Source organism: Hyperoodon ampullatus, assembly GCF_949752795.1.
Source record: "Hyperoodon ampullatus genome assembly, chromosome: X".
Classification (NCBI taxonomy): Eukaryota; Metazoa; Chordata; class Mammalia; order Artiodactyla; family Ziphiidae; genus Hyperoodon; species Hyperoodon ampullatus.
In genome coordinates this window covers 15320772-15340297 of record NC_136913.1, presented here as the reverse complement: position 1 = coordinate 15340297, position 19526 = coordinate 15320772, and the positions used below count along the sequence as shown (strand labels likewise).

The window sequence follows — 19526 nt, the reverse complement described above, 5'->3', positions numbered from 1 at the left end:
TGCGCCACAACTACTGAGCCTGTGCTCTAGAGCCCGTGAGCCACAACTACTGAGCCTGTGGGCCACAACTACTGAAGCCCACACACCTGGGCCCCATGCTCCGCAACAAGAGAAGCCACCGCAATGAGAAGCCCACGCACCACAACGAAGAGTAGCCCCTGCTCGCCACAACTAGAGAAAGCCCGTGCACAGCAACGAAGACCAAATGCAGTCAAAAATAAATAAATTAATTTTTTTAAAAAAGTCACTGTTTTTGAAAAAATAAAATAAAATAAAAGAGCCCACTGAATACCCAGGATGGTGGAAGAAAACAGACCCATGGCACGGCACATCAACATGAAATTTCAAAAAACTGGAGTTAGAAGATTCTACTATTTTCCACCAGGGGGTGGGAGAGGAGGGAAGCCTACATACAAAGGATCAGATGTCCAAATGGTTTTAGATTTCTTATTATACCACTGGAAGCTAGAATTCATTGGAGCAATACCATCAAAATTCTGAAGAAATCTGATTTCCAACCTATGATTATATACCCGAACTAGCAGCCTGCATGATGGTTCAATTAAAGATATTTTTAGACATTCAAGGTCTCAAATTGAGCACCATGTACCCTTTCCAAGAAAGCTACTCAAGGATGTGCTCTACCAAGACAAGAGTAAACCAAGAAAGAGTAAGACATGAGGTACAGGATAAAGGAGATCCAACATGGGAGAAATAGAAAGGGGATCCTTGGATGACAGTAGAGGAGAAGCCATGATGAAAACTACATACCAGGCATAGAACACAATCATTTTAGATTTCCTCAAAAAGATGAAACTAATACCTGATGTTTCAGAATTTCATAAGAGTAACCTTAGAAAACTGAGGGAGTCTACAGTTGATTCAGGGGCAAGTACACTAAAAAGAAACAAGATGATTATTCACTCCAAAGCAAACAAAAATCTGTGCAGTAGGAAAAGTGAAAATTTTTCTATATGACTACATAGCCATAGTAATAATATAAACACTTAATATTAATCTAACCAAAATGATAATAATACTATATTGGTGGGGTGGAAGAGGGGAAAGGTGACAGGGGAGGGAAGACAGTAAATGATGACTAAAATTGTAAAGTCAACAAGAGGTTATACAAATATCTTATTTTGAAATATGAAGGAAATACCAAAATAAGCAACATTAAAAACTCTGTAGCAGAGTGCATTCTCCCAAGTCTTCAGGTAAATCAATGGCCTCGGAGGAACTTCCCAGACTTCAGTGTGTCCCGTCAGTTCACCATGGAGCCCTGGCCGTCAACGCCATGGTATCGGGATATCAGCTGCGATTACTCACTTTTGCAGCTTCTTCCCTCTCTTTCCAGAAGTCATGTCCACTGACCCTCAATCAAGAGAAGGGAAAACTAACAGTTCCCACTCATTCCACTTCACTTCAGATTTGGAGCATCAGTAAGAAATCTCAAGACTAAAAGATCCCACATGCTGCAACGAAGATCCCACACAGGGCAACAAAGGTCCCCCATGCTGCAACTAAGACATGGCACAGCTAAATAAATAAATAAATATTTAAAAAGAAAGAAATCTTAAGATCTGCCTACTCACACACACGGCTCCTGGAAGGAGGCAGGCTGAGCCAAGAGTGCACCCCCAAGCCTCAGTTTTTCCCTTAGCTGCTACTCTTTCCCCCCAAAATGGCATTAGCTCATGCATCTCTCCTTGTTTGGTTGTTGCTGGGCAATTTCTTCCACGTGTTTATGATTCTGTGTTCATTTCCTTTAATGGCAGGAGATATTAATCTAGCTTCATTCTACCAATTTTATGTCTAATTCATCTTTTGGTCTCCCGTGGCACCTAAGCACACTACCTTGTGTTTAGTAAGCACACAGTGGGTGAATAACTGGAATTTAATTTAGTGAAAAATCTTTCTTATAATATTTTCAGTCCATTCATGACCTTAAATTAGATTCAAATATTTTATCCAGCATGCTTTAATCAATTTTTTTAAAAAGTACACCTTCATGCAAAGTGAAATTGAAAATGTACTTCAGCTGAATAATCTCGTGTACACATGCAAAAGATGACAATGTACCTGTTAATAGTACCACCTGCTTTCCCAGAAAGGAAGAGAAGGAGAGAAAAGAGGGGAGGAGAACACATTTTCTGCATACATTAAAAGCAACCATACCTGTGAAGCAATTACAGGTTTATTCCTAAAGTCTTAACAGTTAATAAGATGGGACACCAGATATCAGTAAGCCTTTGTCAAATAAGTGTCTATCAACAGATAAACGGATAAAGAAGATGTGGTATGTATATGTACAAAATGGAATAGTACTTAGCCATAAAAAAGAACAAAATGTTGCCATTTGCAGCACCATGGATGAACCTGGAGGGTACTATGCTCAGTTAAGTCAGAGAAAGGCCAGCACTGCATGTTTTCACTTGTATGTGGAACCTAAAAAATGAAATAAGTGAATGAATATAACAAAACAGAAACAGAATCATAGATACAGAGAACAAATTAGTGGTTACCAGTGGGGAGAGGGCTGAAGGGAAGGGCATGATAGGGGAAGAGGATTAAGAGATATAGACTACTAGGTATAAAATAAATTAGACACAAGGATGTAATATACAGCACAGGGAATACAACCAATATTTTATAATAACTTTAAGTGGAGTATAATCTACAAAAATATCGAATCACTATGTTGTACACCTGAAAGTAATACAACATTGTAAATCAACTATACCTGATTTTAAAATTTTTTATAAGTGTAATCAGGGAAAAGGTAATAAATATCCATATCTTGAAAAATAGATTAAAAACTTCATGAAAGAAACTACCATTTAATCCTAAATTCAAAAAACACAGTAATAATTTCCAGTGTTTATTAAATTTATTGAAAGATATGCATCTTCTGACACTGATCTGCTGAATCTCAGCTTCTTAGTATCTTTATCCAAAACACTAACCTCTAAAATTTTTTATCCCCTTACTTCATTATGCTTAGAAATTTCCCAACAAAATATTATTCATTTATATTACTGCCTATTTACTAATTTCCTTCAGATTTTTACAAAGCCCCAAATCAATGACTAAATGAAAACATGTTCCAGTTTACTGAGTGGAAATAAAGCAGCAGATGTAGCAACCGAAAGCTTCAAGGAACAGAAAGCCGATTCTTTGGGGGAATAAAACTTGGAATAACTTCAGCTGTGGAAAAGGGCTCCCATTCCCCCAAACTAGGAATATTTTATGAAAAAAATAAAAGCATTCAAATGCCAAAGGAAAAAAAAAACCCTTAAAGGATGGAAAATGTTGAAAGAAGTCTGCCTGTGGGAACTACACTTTTAAGTATCAATCAAGTAGTGAGTTGGCCATATGCAAAGCTTCAAGGATTTCATCAGTAAGGATCATTCTTCTTCTTGGCAAGTTTATAAAAATGGCTATTTCTTTGTAAAAGAAATTGTTCTTTCTTTCTCTCCTTTCTAATCACAAAAGCATGTGTGAGCCTATGCCTGCCCCCTGATCACCCAGTTACACATAGTGATGGGTTCACTATGTCATATACACCTATATATATATATATATGATGAAGTGTGTGCCAGGAGTACCTTTCCAACAATACCTGCCTTGATCCCCTGATAATGACCAACTTACCCTAAAAAAATAAAAGATCATTAAATTCTCTGTTAAGCGGAATAATTTTTTCACCAGTTAAAAGAGATGTACTTACATATGCCTTGGAACTGTTCAAGAAGGAAAATACTGATGACTGCGTTTGGAAAAGTAATGAAATCAAATTCCATTCTTTCACTTTACAGATGAGAAAATTAAAGCCTGGGGCAGTAAAATGACATCATCAAGGTCACAAGGCTACTGTGATGCAGCAATCAGTATCACATTTTGAACCTACAGGACAAGTAGTGGTAAACAGCAGAAGAGGGCACTGAGATGGGAAATAAGCAGCTGCAAAGGGGTTATTCTATACCCAGAGAATAAGTATGTCAGAAGGCTATAAAGCAAGAATACTGAAACTAAAGGATGCTTCTGCATATGCGACGCACCACAAACTCATTTAAGTAAGATGCTAAACACTACCTAAAAATGTGCCACTGCAGCAAATATTTAGCCTTCTGATTCATATGAATGCCTCTTCACAAGCCTACATGTAACTGCCCTGCTTTATAAAATATTCAGTGTACTAATGGCATACAGACATACAGATCAATGAAACAGAATGGAGGGTTGCGAAATAAACCCTTATATTTACAATCAAGTGATTTTCGACCAAGATGCCAAGGCAATTCAATAGGGAAAGCAGAGTATTTTTTCAACAAATAGCACTGGGACAAGTGGATAACCACATATAAACAGAGGAACTTAGACCCTTACCTCACACTATACACAAAAATTAAATCAAAATGGATTAGAGATGTGAATGTAAGAGCTAAAATTATAACACCTTTAGAAGCAAACAGGAAAAGATCTTCAAGACCTTGTGTTGAGCAAAGATTTCTTAGCTGTGACAGCAAAAGCACGATCCAATCAGGAAAGAATTCATAACTTGCATTTCATCAAAATTCAAAACTTTTCTGCTTCAAAAGACACTGTTAAGAAAATGAAAAGACAAGGCACAGACTGGGGGAAAATGTTTGCAAGTCACATGTCTGATAAAAGACTTGTATCCAGAATATACAAAGAATTCCAGAATATACAACTCAACAATAAGAAGACAAACACCCAATTTAAAAGTGAGCAAATGATTTGAGTAGATATTTCACCAAAGAAGATACAGGAATCACTAATAAGCACCTGAAAAGATACTCAATATCATTAGTCATCAAGGAAATGCAAATAAAAACCACAATGAAATATTATGTCATACTTACTAGGATAGCTATAACAAAAAAGATAATAAGTGTTGGTGAATATGTTAAGAAATAGTAAGCACTGCTGGTGGGAATGTAAAATGGTACATGAACTTTAGAAACTAGTTTGGCAGTTTCTTTACAAGTTAAATTTAGGGACTTCCTTGGCAGTCCAGTGGTTAAGACTCTGCGCTTCCAATGCAGGGGGTGTGGGTTCGATCCCTGGTTGGGGAACTAAGATCCCACATGCTACTCGGAGAGGCCAAAAAAAAAAAAAAGTTAAATATAAATGTACCATACACCCAGCAATTCCACTCCTAGGTATCTTGCCAAAAGAAATGACAACATGTTCACACAAAGATTTTCATGCATTTAAGTCCTGACATCATTACTCATAATAGGCAAAAAGGAAAATCAACTCAGATGTCCACTGAACTGAAGAATGGATAGACAAAATAGTGTAGCCATACAATGAAATACTATTCAGCAATAAAAAGAAATGAAATACTGATACATGCCACAACATGGATGAACCTCAAAAACATTATACAAAGTAAAGGAAGCCAGACACAAAAAATCCCATATTGTATGATTCTATTTATTATGAAATGTCCAGAAAAGGCAAATCTACAGAAACAGAAAGTAGTTTAGTAGTTGTCTGCGGCTGGGCATTGAGATTAACTCTAAGGCATGAAGGGATGTTACTGCGGTGCTAAAAATGTTCTAAAACTGGAATATGGTGACTAGCAAAATTTCATAAATTTACTAGAGATCATTGAGTTGTTCACTTAAAATGGATGAACTTTATGGTCTGCAAATCATACCTCAATAGTTGTTTTCTTTAAATTGAAGTTGATTTACAATGTTGTGTTAGTTTCCAGTGTACAGCAAAGTGATTCACTTTTTTTTATAAAGATACAGATATATATTGTTTTTCAGATTCTTTCCCATTATAGGTTATTACAAGATATTGAATATAGTTCCCTGTGCTATGCAGTAGGATCTTGTTGTTTATTCAATATGTTTTTTTAAAGCTACTCATGGAGAAAAAGTATAATTAATCATATGTGAATACAGGTGAAACAAGATGGGTGAAACAGTGATAATTATTGAAGCTACGGGTTCAACATTCTATTCCTTTTCTCTCTCATACACACACGCATAAGGTTTTTGATAATAACTTAATTTTTTAAATCATTAAAAGAACAGATATATTCCTAACATCTCCAAGTACTTATGAAGGCAAAACTTCCTTTCCTGTCTCCCTGAAGTACCTCAGGGAAATCTGTCCAACACTGTACATCACGTAGAAGGAAACACAGGAAAATGATATTAGTTTCTTGCATATAGAGGGCAACAAATTTATTCTTTAATATATTATTTAACTTTAGGTATTAATTAGTGTTATTACCCATAGAAAAATAGTAAGGCATGCCCCCCAAATTAAATTAATATAGATTGCTTTCTCTGATACCAAATCTGCTGCAACAAAGATCTGAACAAAGATTTCCTATCTTCAAAGGATTCTGCTGGAGAACAAAACAATTACATTCTCTGGATCTCAGTCTCCTAGCCTGTAATATGTGAGAGTTGGCCAAGATGACAAGAGAACTCAAATTCTCTTTTAGCACTGACTTTCTATGATTCTAGAATTTATTTGCCAGTGTTTACCAATAACTCCTTGTTCCTGCACCATGGGATATGTGACAAGGGTTAGTTAGCTCTCAAATGGAGACACAGACAGAGTTAAATGACAAAAACACATAAGATTTAACTTCAGTGAAAGACAAGTTTCATTTCTCATATTACACTTACATAAATGTATTTCTCCTAATCATTTTACTAGTAAACTCCTTAAATCACCAGCCTTGTGTGTGTGCACACGTGAGCATATGCACGCACGCACAGGTGTGTGTGTTGGAAGGAAGGAAGGTAGGCGAGAAGGAAGGCAGGCAGACAGGCAACCTGGAGACAGAGTCTATTGGAATTGTCTCTTTTCCATGATGCATTTTTAAAATATGACATATAGTCAAACCAACTTTTAGTCTTAAACATTTCAAAATGAATTCGTGATAACTACTTCACACCAAAGTTTCTTAATCACTCCATAACCTTTTGCAATCCGAATTAACCCTACCATGCCAATGGACTGCTCTGACTTCCTACAAACTCCTTCGCCCCTAGTCTCCATTCTCCTTGGCCAGTCAGCAGACTTTTAGACTTCCAGTCTCCACTTATTCCTGAAATACACTCCTCCCTGGGTATGCCAGGTCATGGTACTATGTCCCTTACTGAATTCATGTACTCTAATGGCTTCAGGTCCAGTTGTCAAAACAAAGGAATCTAGTGTTTACACAGAAGGTCCTGAAGGGTTTTGAGGAGGGAGGTGACACATCATAGTTGTGCTCAAAACAATTAATACTGTTGCTCTATGAAGTAAAGAATGAAGCAAGCAAACCAGACTGGAGACTACTTAAGTAGCCTCCCAGGCAAGTGGTAATAAAAACGGAACCAAGGCAGATACCAAAGAAAAACGAACAGAATTTGACTCCAAAAATCATATCCACCCTTCAGAGGTTAGCTTAACAGTCTGCACACCCCTCCCCAACACATCCACAGATCATCCTAGAGAGCCAACTGTGCAGATGTGTCCAAACCCCACATTCAGCGACCCATCAGTAAGAGTGAAATTGGCCACGGCAGGAATGTTTACTCCATAAAAACTGATAATGGCCAGTTGTTAAACATTTACTAACACGCCGCTAGATGCAGGCAATGGTGATTAATACCTGATAAAACCATTATTTGAAAGGCTGCTGGGGATCTTTATCATAATGGATGAATCAGGCTAATACTACGTGAACCCACCGATCAATCAAACATGACAAAAACAGAGGCATTAGACATTGAGAACCTCCTAACGTGATGCAGTACAAAGTACACAGTTATCACTTGGACATCTTCTTGCCAAAAGTAGAATCCGATTCTAATGAAGTCTAGATCTATCTACTCATTTATAGGAAATACAGGGATGGAAGAACAGAGAACAAGTCAAATACAGAACGTGGAAATGTCTACGGGGTGGATGATTTTCTTATGAATGAATGAATAGCAAGGGAGGGGTTTAAAAAGGACCCTATCAATAAAAAGAGACTTAACAGATGGCAAAACAAGTACAATATGCATGTTGCCCTTGTTTGGATCCTGACTGGAACAAGCCACTATAAAAAAAGACATACTTGAGACAATTCAGGGAATCTGAACGCTGGCTAGATATTAGATGATACTGAGGGATTCTTGCTAATTTTGTTACATATGATAAAGGCTTAGTCATTTTTTTAAAAGGCCTTATCTGTTAGAGATACATATGAAGTATTTATGTATAAAACTATACACTATCTGGGATTTGCTTCAAAATAATCTGGGGATAGGGGTTCTCTACTTTTACACACATTTGAAATTTTCCACAATATGGTTCTTAACAGAGTAGCCAGTGTGTAGAACACATATAAAAAGAATGACAAAATTACCAGTACTGATATGGATATATCTCCAAGAAATAATATAGTATGAAAAAGCATTGGGGGAAACATGCACAGCATGACGCCAATTATTTTAAATACAAAAAACAAAAATGATGTCATAGGTACACATATACATTAATAAGTGTACTAGAAAATGTCAGAGAAATACATTCCCAGGGGAGGACACTGGGCTTGGTGGGGATGAGGTTAAGGGACCCATCTGTAATGTATGAATTTTATACACGAGAAAGTATTTTTCTATTACTCAAACGAGTTTTACAAACATTTTAAAAATAAAGGTTATACTAATATTTCCCACCCCATCCTCCAGAGATTCCAGTCCTGTTCCTCCCCACACGCCCTAGTTAAAGCACTCAGCCAGCAGGGAGGGCTGTAAAACTGGACGGTGGATCTAAAAGAGAAAGCACCCTGCCCAACGGCAGGACCAGCTGTACCCTCACCTCAGTAGGCCTCTGTACACCTCTAGCTTTTTGTCTTTTACAGATACAAAGCATACACTGTGCTACTATAGAAACTCTCACATAACTTACTGGAAAAGAAGAAACTTCTAAAAATAGAGAAAGGAACAGGAAAAGGCAAAAAGAAGCCAAAGACAGACAGTACACTGCAACCACAGCTGAGACTGGCCTGAGTCTGGATGAACACACTGAACACTGGCACAGACAAACCTGAAGCACCTGGACTGTATTTTTACCTCCAAAAATGTTCACCGAGCCCAAGAGCCCAGTCACACCTACTTCTCTATGTTTCAATGAACTTCCAGACTTCAAATCTCATGACAAAGTGACACTATACCTTTTATAAAAGCCAACACCTTTTATCTATCAACCACTGAGAAGCCCAAGGGGAAAACTTAATGAATTCTCAGTGTGTTACTTCTCACGATAGACCCCTCCACAAACAAGACCAGGCCTGAAAGCAAGGATTTAGGTCTAGAAAATTGGAAGGCATTCCCTGGCCATTCAAAGACAAGTGACTGCAGTAGCAGCCAACTGCCCAGGTCTGGAGATGAATCCCAGTCCTCAGCTGACTGGTGAAGCAGGGTGAGGGCTGCAACCAAGAGGAATAATAGCATTCTGCCTTCTACCCTCTCTTAAGAACTCAATCTGCAGCAGAGGCACCTGAACAGAGAGAGACGTGCCTAGTAAATATCTGGCCAAATAGGCAAGTTGGGAGAGGCAAGTAGGGTAGAGAGAAGAGAAATACTTGCCCCTTCTTGAGGCAGCAGAGCATAGGCTCCAGCATTGGACTGCATGAGTTTAAGCGTTAGCTCCACCATCAACTAGCTCCATGACCTGGGCCAAATTAACCTCTGTACCTCAGTTTCTGCATCTCTAAAATAAGGACAAAACAGCATCTACCTCATTAGGATTGTTGTAAGGATAAGAAATAATGCATATAAAGTACTTTAAACGTGTCCTTTGTACAAAGTAAGTCTCGAATTCATATCAGCCGTTATCACTATGATACCTAGTACTTGGTGTTAATGGAGTAAACAGCCCAGAAACAACACTTGCAAATCGGGAAACTTCGCTTAGGACAGAGTGGACATTGCATACTGATGGGTAAAGAATATACTATTCAATAAATGGGACTAGATCAATTGGTTTCACAAATGAGAGAACAAGTAAAACTGGTTGCAAGCATTCAGTAATGATTCTTTCCATGTTTCCCAAACACGAAAAGGGATTTCCTCCCTGACTTGTGGAAAGATGCAGGATTAGATAAACAGTTAGAAGTCCAATAATGAGTATGTTCCCTACCTCATTATCTAAGTTAAGGATAAGATGTGTCCAGACAACAAATAGACAGGTTCAACAAAGTCACAGGATATAAGATCAATATACAAAAAACAATTATATTTCTATACACTAGCAATGAAGATTGCAAAAATGAAATTAAGAAAACAATTTCCTTTAGAATAAAATCAAAATAAATAAAATATAGTCGTTCCTCAGTATCCCTGGGGGATTGGGTCCAGGACCCCCTGTGGATACAAAAATCCAAGGATGCGCAAGTCCCTTATATAAAATGATGTAATACTTGCATATAACCTATGCACATCCTCCCATATACTTTAAATCAGCTCTAGATTACGTATACTACCTAATACAAACAGTTGCTGGTGCACAACAAAGACAAACTTTGTTGTTTGGAACTTTCTGGAATTTTTTTCCCTAATATTTTCAATCCACAATTGGTTGAATCGGTGGATGCAGAAACTGAGGATACAGAGGGGTGACTGTAAGAATTTGAAGAAGTGCAAATTTGTATGCCGAAAATTACAAAACATTCTTGAAATACTTAAACAAATGAAAATACATTCTTCCATTAAGACTGGAAGACTTAATATTGTTAAAATCAAAAACACCATGTGTACACCATAAATATATATGATTTTTATTTGTCAATTAACCTCAAAGTTGGGGAAAAAATATTAAGATAGCAATACTAATCAAACTGATCTACAGATTCAATACACTCCCTAACAAAATCCCAGCTGGCTTTGTTTTTTTTAAATAAACAGAAATTGAGAAGCTGATCCTAAATTTCATATGAAAATGCAAGGTACCCAGAATAACCAAAACAATCTTGAAAAAGAAGAATAAAGTGGGTAGTTATGCACTTTCCAATTTCAAAACTTATTACAATTCTGTAATAATCAAGACAGTATGGTACTGGCATAAGGATAGACATATAGATCAATGGAACAGAAATAAGAGTCCAGAAATAAACCTTTATGTTGATGGTCAATTGATTTTCAACAAGGGTACCAGGAAAATTCAACGGGAATCAATCATTTTCTCAACAAATGGTACTGGGACAATTGAGTAGCTACATGCAAAAAAATGAATCTGGACCCCTATCTCATACCATATACAAAAATCAACTCAAATGGATCACAGACCTAAATGTGAGAGCTACAAATATAAAACTGTTAAAAGAAAAGGGGAGTAAATTTTTGTGACCTTGAGTTAGGCAATGGTATCTTCTTTTTTTGTTTAATTTATTTATTTTATTTATTATTTTTGGTTGCATTGGGCCTTTGTTGCTGTGCGTGGGCTTTCTCTAGTTGCGGCGGGCGGGGGCTACTCTTTGTTGTAGTGCACAGGCTTCTCATTGCCGTGGAGCACAGGCTCTAGGTGTGCGGGTTTCAGTAGCTGTGGCACACGGGTTCAGTTGTTGTGGCTCGCAGGCTCTAGAGCACAGGCTCAGTAGTCGTGGCACACGGGCCCAGGTGCTCCACGGCATGTGGGATCCTCCCACGTCAGGGCTCGAACCCGTGTCCACTGCATTGGCAGGTGGGTTCTTAACCACTGCACCACCAGGGAAGCCTTAGGCAATGGTTTCTTAGATATGACACCAAAAGCACAAATGACAAAAGAAAAAATAGATAAAGTGGATGTCATCAAAATTAAGAACTCTTGCACTAAAAAGGACACCATCAAAAAGCTTGAAAGAACAACCCACAAAATGAGAGAAAATATTTGTAAATCATATATCTGAAAAGGGACTTGTATCCAGAATATATAAGGAACCCTTACAACTCAACAAAAAAAGACAAATAACCCAATTTAGGGCCTCCCTGGTGGCGCAGTGGTTGAGAGTCCGCCTGCCGATGCAGGGGATATGGGTTCGTGCCCCGGTCTGGGAGGATCCCATATGCCGCGGAGCGGCTGGGCCCGTGAGCCATGGCTGCTGGGCCTGCACGTCCGGAGCCTGTGCTCCGCAGCGGGAGAGGCCACAACAGTGAGAGGCCCGCGTACCACAAAAAAAAAAAAAAAAAAAAAAAAGACAAATAACCCAATTTAAAAATGGGCAAAGATTCTAAATAGACATTTCTCCAAAGATGACATAAATGTAGCCAATAAGCACAGGAAAAGATGTTCAATATCATTAGTCATTAGAAATTGCAAATGAAAACCATGATAAGATATCACTTCAGACCTACTAGGATGGCTAAAATAAAAAGGACAGACGATAACAAAGGTTTCAAGGATATGAAGAAATTGCAATCCTCATACATAGCTACTGAGATGGCAAACTGGTACAGCTGCTTTGGAAAACAGTTCAGTAGTTCCTCAAAATGTTCAACAAAGAGTTAACATATAACCCAGAAATTCCACTCCCGTATATGCCCAAGAAAAAGGAAAACATATGCTTTTTTACACAAAAACTTGTACATGAAAGTTCACAGCCATATTATTCGTAATAGTCAAAAGGTAGAAACAACCGAAATGTCCATCAACTGATAAATGGATGAATAAAATGTGCCACATCCATAAAATGTAATATTATTTATTCATCCATAAAAGGAATGAAGTGCTGGTTCATTCTACAACATGGATAAACCTTGCGAACATGATGCTAAGTGAAAGAAGCCCATCACAAAAGACTATATATATATATATATATATGTATATATATATATACATATACATATATATATATTTGTCCAGAACAGACAAATTTATAGACACAGAAAGTAGGTTAGTGATTGCCCATGGCTCTGGGGAGAGGAGCGCAGTGTGGAGAATGATTGCTAACAGGTATGGGGTGTCTTTTGGGGGTGGTGAGAATGTTCTGAAATTGGACAATACTGATGGCTGTACAACACTGTGAATACACTAAAAGCCACTGAATTGTACACTTTAAACAGGTGAATTTTATAGAATGTGGATTATACCTCAATAAAGCTTTCATTTAAAAAAAAAACTATCTAGACTGACAAACTGAACCCTTGGCTGGCTATGTACTGTGGACCCCAAAGTCTGGGCATGGGGCAGGAATCCCATAATTCCACTAGATTTCAAAATCCTACTAGATTTTAAAAGGGAACAAGTAGCTCTCACAGCAATGATACAATAAGGAAATCTGTAAGGTCATAGCCGTGTGTGTGGCCAAATTCATCCTTTAAAAAACCTGAAAGGCAAGTTTGGTCCTGAGACCATCTCTTATTCCCAAGAGGTTTACCTTTTCTAAGGTTACAGAAACAGGGCTTCCCTGGTGGCGCAGTGGTTAAGAATCCACCTGCCAATGCAGGGGACACGGGTTCTAGCCCTGGTCCAGGAAGATCCCACATGCCTCGGAGCAACTAAGCCCATGTGCCACAACTACTGAGCCTGCACTCTAGAGCCCGCGAGCCACAACTACTGAGCCCGTGCACCACAACTACTGAAACCCACGCGCCTAGAGCCTGTGCTCCGCAACAAGAGAAGCCACCGCAATGAGAAGCCCGTGCACCACAAGGAGGAGTAGCTCCCGCTCGCCGCAAGTAGAGAAAGCCTGCATGCAGCAACAAAGACCCAAAGAAGCCCAACAAATAAATAAATTAATTAAATTAAGTTGCAGAAAGAAATATTCATCTGTAGAAAACCCAGGACGAACTGTTCTCAGTTCATCACTCAATAAACACACCCCCACCACCACCAAATTAAGACAGAGCCCTTATCACAACCCTCTGCCCATCCATACATCTCACAATGGAGGCTATGGGAAGTCCTCCAAAACTATTCCTCAGTGTCGGAGGGCCACTGAGGAGGAATCCTTAAAGAATGCTCTGGAATGCTCTGTCATTTCAGCTCCATTCTAGGAGGTGGCAGCAGATCGGCTGTAAAAATACCCTGGATACAGATTGGTAGGCAGGTTTGAGACAGATAAACTCATCCGGGAAGGCCATCTCTGGTACTCTCAGGTGCCATCTGGTCACTACAGCTATAGAGTGAAAAGTAAATTTTTTGTAGTCGGTAATATCTGTACATGAGGCAAAACTGAAGAGATACAAATGGATATTCGATGAAAAGTAAGTTTCTCTCTTATGCCTGGGCCCCAGTCATCCTATTCTCTTCCCCAGAGGCAACCACTGTTACCACTTTTTCAAGTATCCTTCCGAAAAACTGTCTATACAATGAAGAACATACGTATCATGCACCAATGCCTTTCTCACTCGTCTCAGGTAGCTCTCCACTTAGTACACGTACCTTATTCTTTTTAACAGCTTCATAAGATTCCATGGTATGGATGTACCATAATTTCTTAACCATGGAGTGAACTTTTATTATCAGTGTGTCTAAAGCAGAGAGAGGACATTATCTACCCATGGGCAGATACTACCCATGGATGTGTTTTGTTTGGCCATCATAATGGTTTTAACACGTGGCTCTCAGTGTCCTCGGCCATACGGGATGTGGTGGAAAGAGCTGTCCACCGAAATGCACTCTCCTTTCTTAAAGTAAGCAGGGTGGCACTGGGAAGTGGCAGTCCTGCCAGGGACTTCCTTTCCCACTGCCTGGCAGCTAGCTCTATCCAAGGGACTAAGTTGCCCCTGTTAGATTTGTGCGGACATGATGAAGATTCTTGGTTTGAATCTCTAAAGGGATGGCTACGTCTCCCCCCCGTAATCTGCCCTTTCTGCCAGGCGGAGGCTCAGTGGCTGGACAGGGCTGTGTGTAGCACTGAGGCAGCTGACTGTCACTATGGAAACCTCGGGCTGCAAACCCATGGCTTTGGAGGAGGCAAGGCAGTGTCAAGAGTGGGAGGAAGGGAGTTCCCACCCCACACAGTGAAACAGAAGAAACCCTTTTACGAGGAAGGGAAAAAAGCCTTATGAAAACAACTGTTTCAGTGAGGAAAAAGAGGTTAGGATCTAAAAAGTATCGTCTTCACTGTCTGATTTTTCTTACAGGAATTTCAGCAATAAAACATGTTACGTGGCTGTAAGTATAGAGCTATAAAATCTAAACCTCACTGAGCAAGTCCCAGGTTTGACTGCCTCTACATTTTGTATGCTTGCATCATCATTGCCTTAGACCTTCTTGCACCTTTTTTTCTCTCCAACAGAGCAGCTATATGGGACTGTGAAAGGATGGCTCCATGGTCTGAATCAGCTATGACAAAGGTGAGCTCCCTTTTCCACACAGCGATCCTATTATGTCAACTTCTCCCTATGAAAACACACGCTTTAGGTGTAATGCCAGCACCTACCTATCTCGAGCCCTGGGATAGACTAGACTCCTGCAAATCACATGTTCACACCCTCTTTGCAGATATCAAGGTTAAAGCCAACTGTCCCACACTGCCAGAGTTGGCCTGGTTCATTTTTATAGATTTACAATCTAAAACAATCCTTCATTATTCTTCCCCGTATTATGTTACCTATCATAAATTTGAAGGCATTAATGCCACCCACTTCTGAGCTACTCCTTCCTTCCCAAGAGTCCTTTGAATGCTGTCTGAATCCTATACCGAGTCTGTGGGCTCTCCCCCGCTTGGTCTCTTTGGGCTCTTATCCTATTTGCTTCTCCCTCTGTATAAACATCATCACCACTATATAACAACCATCTCACCTTTTCCTCTTTCATTCTTGCTTCTTTGCACCTTCTCTCCATCCTACTTCTTCTCCACACTATCGCTCCACTTTAGGCTACTCTGACTCAGCAACTTAGCCTCATTCACTCTGTTTTTCAAAATCCTGTGATTCTCATTTTTAAAAACATTAGCTTCACTTTATCTTTCCTTTTCAACTCAAGTTCGTATCTTATTTCATCGCACATTATCTTTCCCTGTTTTCTTTACCTTTCCTCGTTCTTCTATTGTTATAAACAGGATGGCCTAGGTAGTAGAGTCTGTCTTAAGTGATAAAGTTGGCTAAAAGATGGGGTACTGGGGGCTGGAAGAACATGGGCCGCATGAAGGAGCAGGTTAGCTTAGCTTCCCCCAGGCCACCTTCACATTCCCAAGGGCTTGAGATAAGACAGGTCCAGACCCTCATAGGAAAAATGAAGAGGAGACAAGTGGTTTCTGTGGTTGGGCAAAGAGCAGGAGCACCGGCAGCTAAGTGCGCCTCCACACGAGCAATTCACAAAAGAAGAAATATTAACGTCCAATAACGACACAGGAAAAGATGTTCAGGCTCACTAGGAATCAAGGAAATGCAAACATTTGTCTATCAGATACGTAACGATTAAAAAGATGAACATTACCCAGTGCTGGTGAGGGTGTGAGGAAACACTCTCAGGCGACGTTACCAGTGGGATAAGTTCATAAGGTACAAGTTGTTGACAGCACAGTTTGGCAACCTGTGTCTACACTTCAAAGGTATATGGCCTCTGACTCAGCATCTCTGACTTCGGCCCAAGAAAATAAGTAGACAAGGAAACAAAGATATAGATACGAAGTCATTAATAACCTCTACCTTGTTTATGACATGAGGGCAGAGAGAGGTTGGTGGCGGAGCCTGGGAAAGAGAGGTCCATGCCTCCGTGGGGGCGGGCGGAGAGGAGAGAAGCAGAGAGGGGAGGGGAGGAGAGGGGAGCAGCATGTGAGCACGAGAGGACACTACGAGGAAGAGACAGGAGGAGGAGATGGGGGGAGACGGGGACACAGAAAGCCCCATATAGGGCGCAATCAACCACGTCACCCAGGCGCGAAGAAATGACACAGCTCCATATTATGAAAGAGGGTTAATCAGGAAGCGCAGGATATAGGACAGCAAGCACAGTGTGACCCAGCTTAGCTAGAGTGACACATAAAGACAAGTGTGGCAGAGGGGTGACTACGTGGGCACCACGGTTCTCACTGAGGGTGCTATGGTGACTGGTTTAGACTCTACCTCGTGCTTTCCTAGCTTGTCAGAATTTTAATAAGTAATTTCTAGCAATATGCAATCCACTAAAATTCTACATACTTCAGACAGACCCTTGTACTTTCCTGTGAGAATTAACCCACAGGCAAACAAATTAAGTAGATGAAATGGTACCACCTGCTTTTCATAATGCAGACATGCTCTGTTTCTCATGTGATCACTTTAAACTGTTCGTTAAAATTTCATTTGTGTAAACCTGTACTGGAAAGACAATGGAATTAAGCTATGAACACAGATGTCACCCACCTAGCTATTCCCTGGCATTTATCAAATGAAAATACTTTTCCCTTGAAGTCCTATCAACATCGGAGCTGTAAAGAGAAACCGGCTGAATGCAGGCTCTCCTGAAAGCAGCCCCTACCGCCGGGACTTGGGAGCAGGCATTTGATTTGGGTGCGAGGCGAGCACGACAGGGCAGGAGAGCAGCGGGCCCAGACAAGGTGTGTTAATGAGGGGCTACTGCCACAGGTGGCCACAGCTCGGTACCTCTGCGAGCCGTCCCGGGGACTGCGAGGATCAAGGCAGAGAACTGTCCCGCTGGGGGTCAGGGCGTCAGGGGCTTTCCTCAGACCTCCTCTCCCCGTCGGGCTTCCGTGGGAGTGAGTGCCTAGGGGCCAAACATGGCACTACTAGAATGACATCTATTACCTCATCAACACCCTCTAATTCTCTGGAGGGTTGGTCCTGTTTTCGAGATTAGGAATCTGAGATGCAGAAAAGATTAAGCCACTTGCTGAAAATCAGATAGTTAATAAGCAGCTGAGCTGAACTCCACATTCAGTCTTCTCTCTCCCACTCTAGGGTGCCACGTGGTTAAAGGCCACGGCCCGTCCACTCTCCAGCACAGCTGGCGCTCCTCGTGGGGAGAGAGATACAGGCTGAGAGGGGGGGCATGTTTCCAGCCTCTCTCCTTGCAAGGAAAACGTATGGTTGCCCAGATTGTTTTAATCTTCTTGTGTCCACAGAAAAATCTTCTAGGTCAACATCCACCAGCCACGTGAAATTTTTATAGCATCATCATCCGTGGCTACTCCCACCCCAAATACCAGTTACTATGAAATTATGCCAGAATTTGGATCAAAGTATGGGGGAAAATTCAAGACAAATTTTTATCTGATGAACTCATGGCAGAGAATCAAATTTCATAGAGAGTTCCAGATTCTGGTAATATTAAAAAACAATCTATAACTTTACTATGAGGAGAGTACTTTATTAGAACAAATAAAACATGCTGAGCTCTGCCGGGACACAGGGGTCATGCTCATGTGTGAGCCAAGGAGATTCTTTCCTTGCTTTAGTAAAAAAGATAATCATCTGCAAATCACTAGCATCTGAGGTTGGCTTGATTTAAAATGCACAGGCATACAGAAAAAGTTCCAGGAAATCATTGTATTTAGAGCCTGCCTGCATTAGTCAGTGGAAAGGCCCTTGCGCCTCCCAAAATAACACTTGGGACAGCAGCTGTACGCTAGCACCTTCACTCATGTGAAGGCATGGCTCGCATCTGCAGTTCCGCAGGCTCCCGGGAGGACAGCTCCTCTTCACAGGGAGCCAGGGGAGCAGACAGGCCGCCCCACACTCCCCGCCTCCCGCCCAGCTGTACAGCAGCTGCCTTGAGCAAGTCCCATCCCCAGAAGCCCCAGAGCAGCCCAACTGAACGAGCCCTTGACCCAGATGCCCACACTAAACACCTAACCATCAGTCAGATTTAGAAAGCAGAGCCCCCTTAAGCATTAAGCCTGGAGGACACAGGATCTTCACCAGAAGGATAAAATGCAGAAAATTCTGGCCAGGCATTGACCACCGAGACCTGTCACAGAAGAACGGCATAAGCGTCTGAGGAAATCACAGATGGCAATCCTGGACACAAGTTACCACGATGCAGAGAACAAGACCCTGGCCACACACTCAGTGCACTGTCTGGGGAGGAAGCATTTTCATCCTCTGGGTACAGAATTTCATAATTCCTGGTCCATAGCAAGTGTGGGCAAGGCTCCAGACACATGTGATATCTATGTGCCAGCCACGTGAAGGCCGTCTGGGCCAGGTCTGCTCGTTCTCTGGACCCACAGAGGCCTCTGTAGTGACACCCATCCAATGACTCCAACGGGAAAGGGAAGGGCTGGGGCGCAGAGGGGCACTTCACCTGGCACACTGGGCTGGAAGACTTTATTCAGATCCAAGGAGGAGGCTCTGGAATGGGTTTTCTGTGGCCGCGGTGGTGGGGTGGGAGGGTCCTCGCCTCTCTTCATGGCCTCTTCTATGGAAGTGCTAGAGTAGGATCTGCAGCAAAATAAGGGAAGGTCAGAAGGCAGACAGCAAAACTTTACTCTCTGAAATTGGGCCGAAACAGAAAATACCCACAGAAGACAAAGCGACTGCCAAGGCTTGCTGAGTTCCCGGAGCAGCCAGGCACGGTGCTGCCCCCTGGACACCACAGCAGCTGCAACAAGCGCCCAACCCCCAACCCTG

General features: G+C 41.0%; 1 protein-coding gene across 9 annotated transcripts in view; it reads right to left on the bottom strand.

Annotated features, from left to right (window-relative positions):
• REPS2 (RALBP1 associated Eps domain containing 2) overlaps positions 1-19526 on the bottom strand; it is a gene marked incomplete at its 5' end in the record, with an annotated part of 231265 nt that overhangs the window by 76530 nt on the left and 135209 nt on the right. For 2 of the 9 annotated variants that reach the window (XM_079727343.1, XM_079727344.1), the window contains one exon: positions 19201-19337. The exons of the other annotated variants lie outside the window; for them this stretch is intronic. In XM_079727343.1, coding sequence (XP_079583469.1) covers positions 19201-19337 — 137 coding nt within the window. The remainder of the gene's footprint in view (positions 1-19200; positions 19338-19526) is intronic. 9 annotated transcript variants of the gene reach the window in all.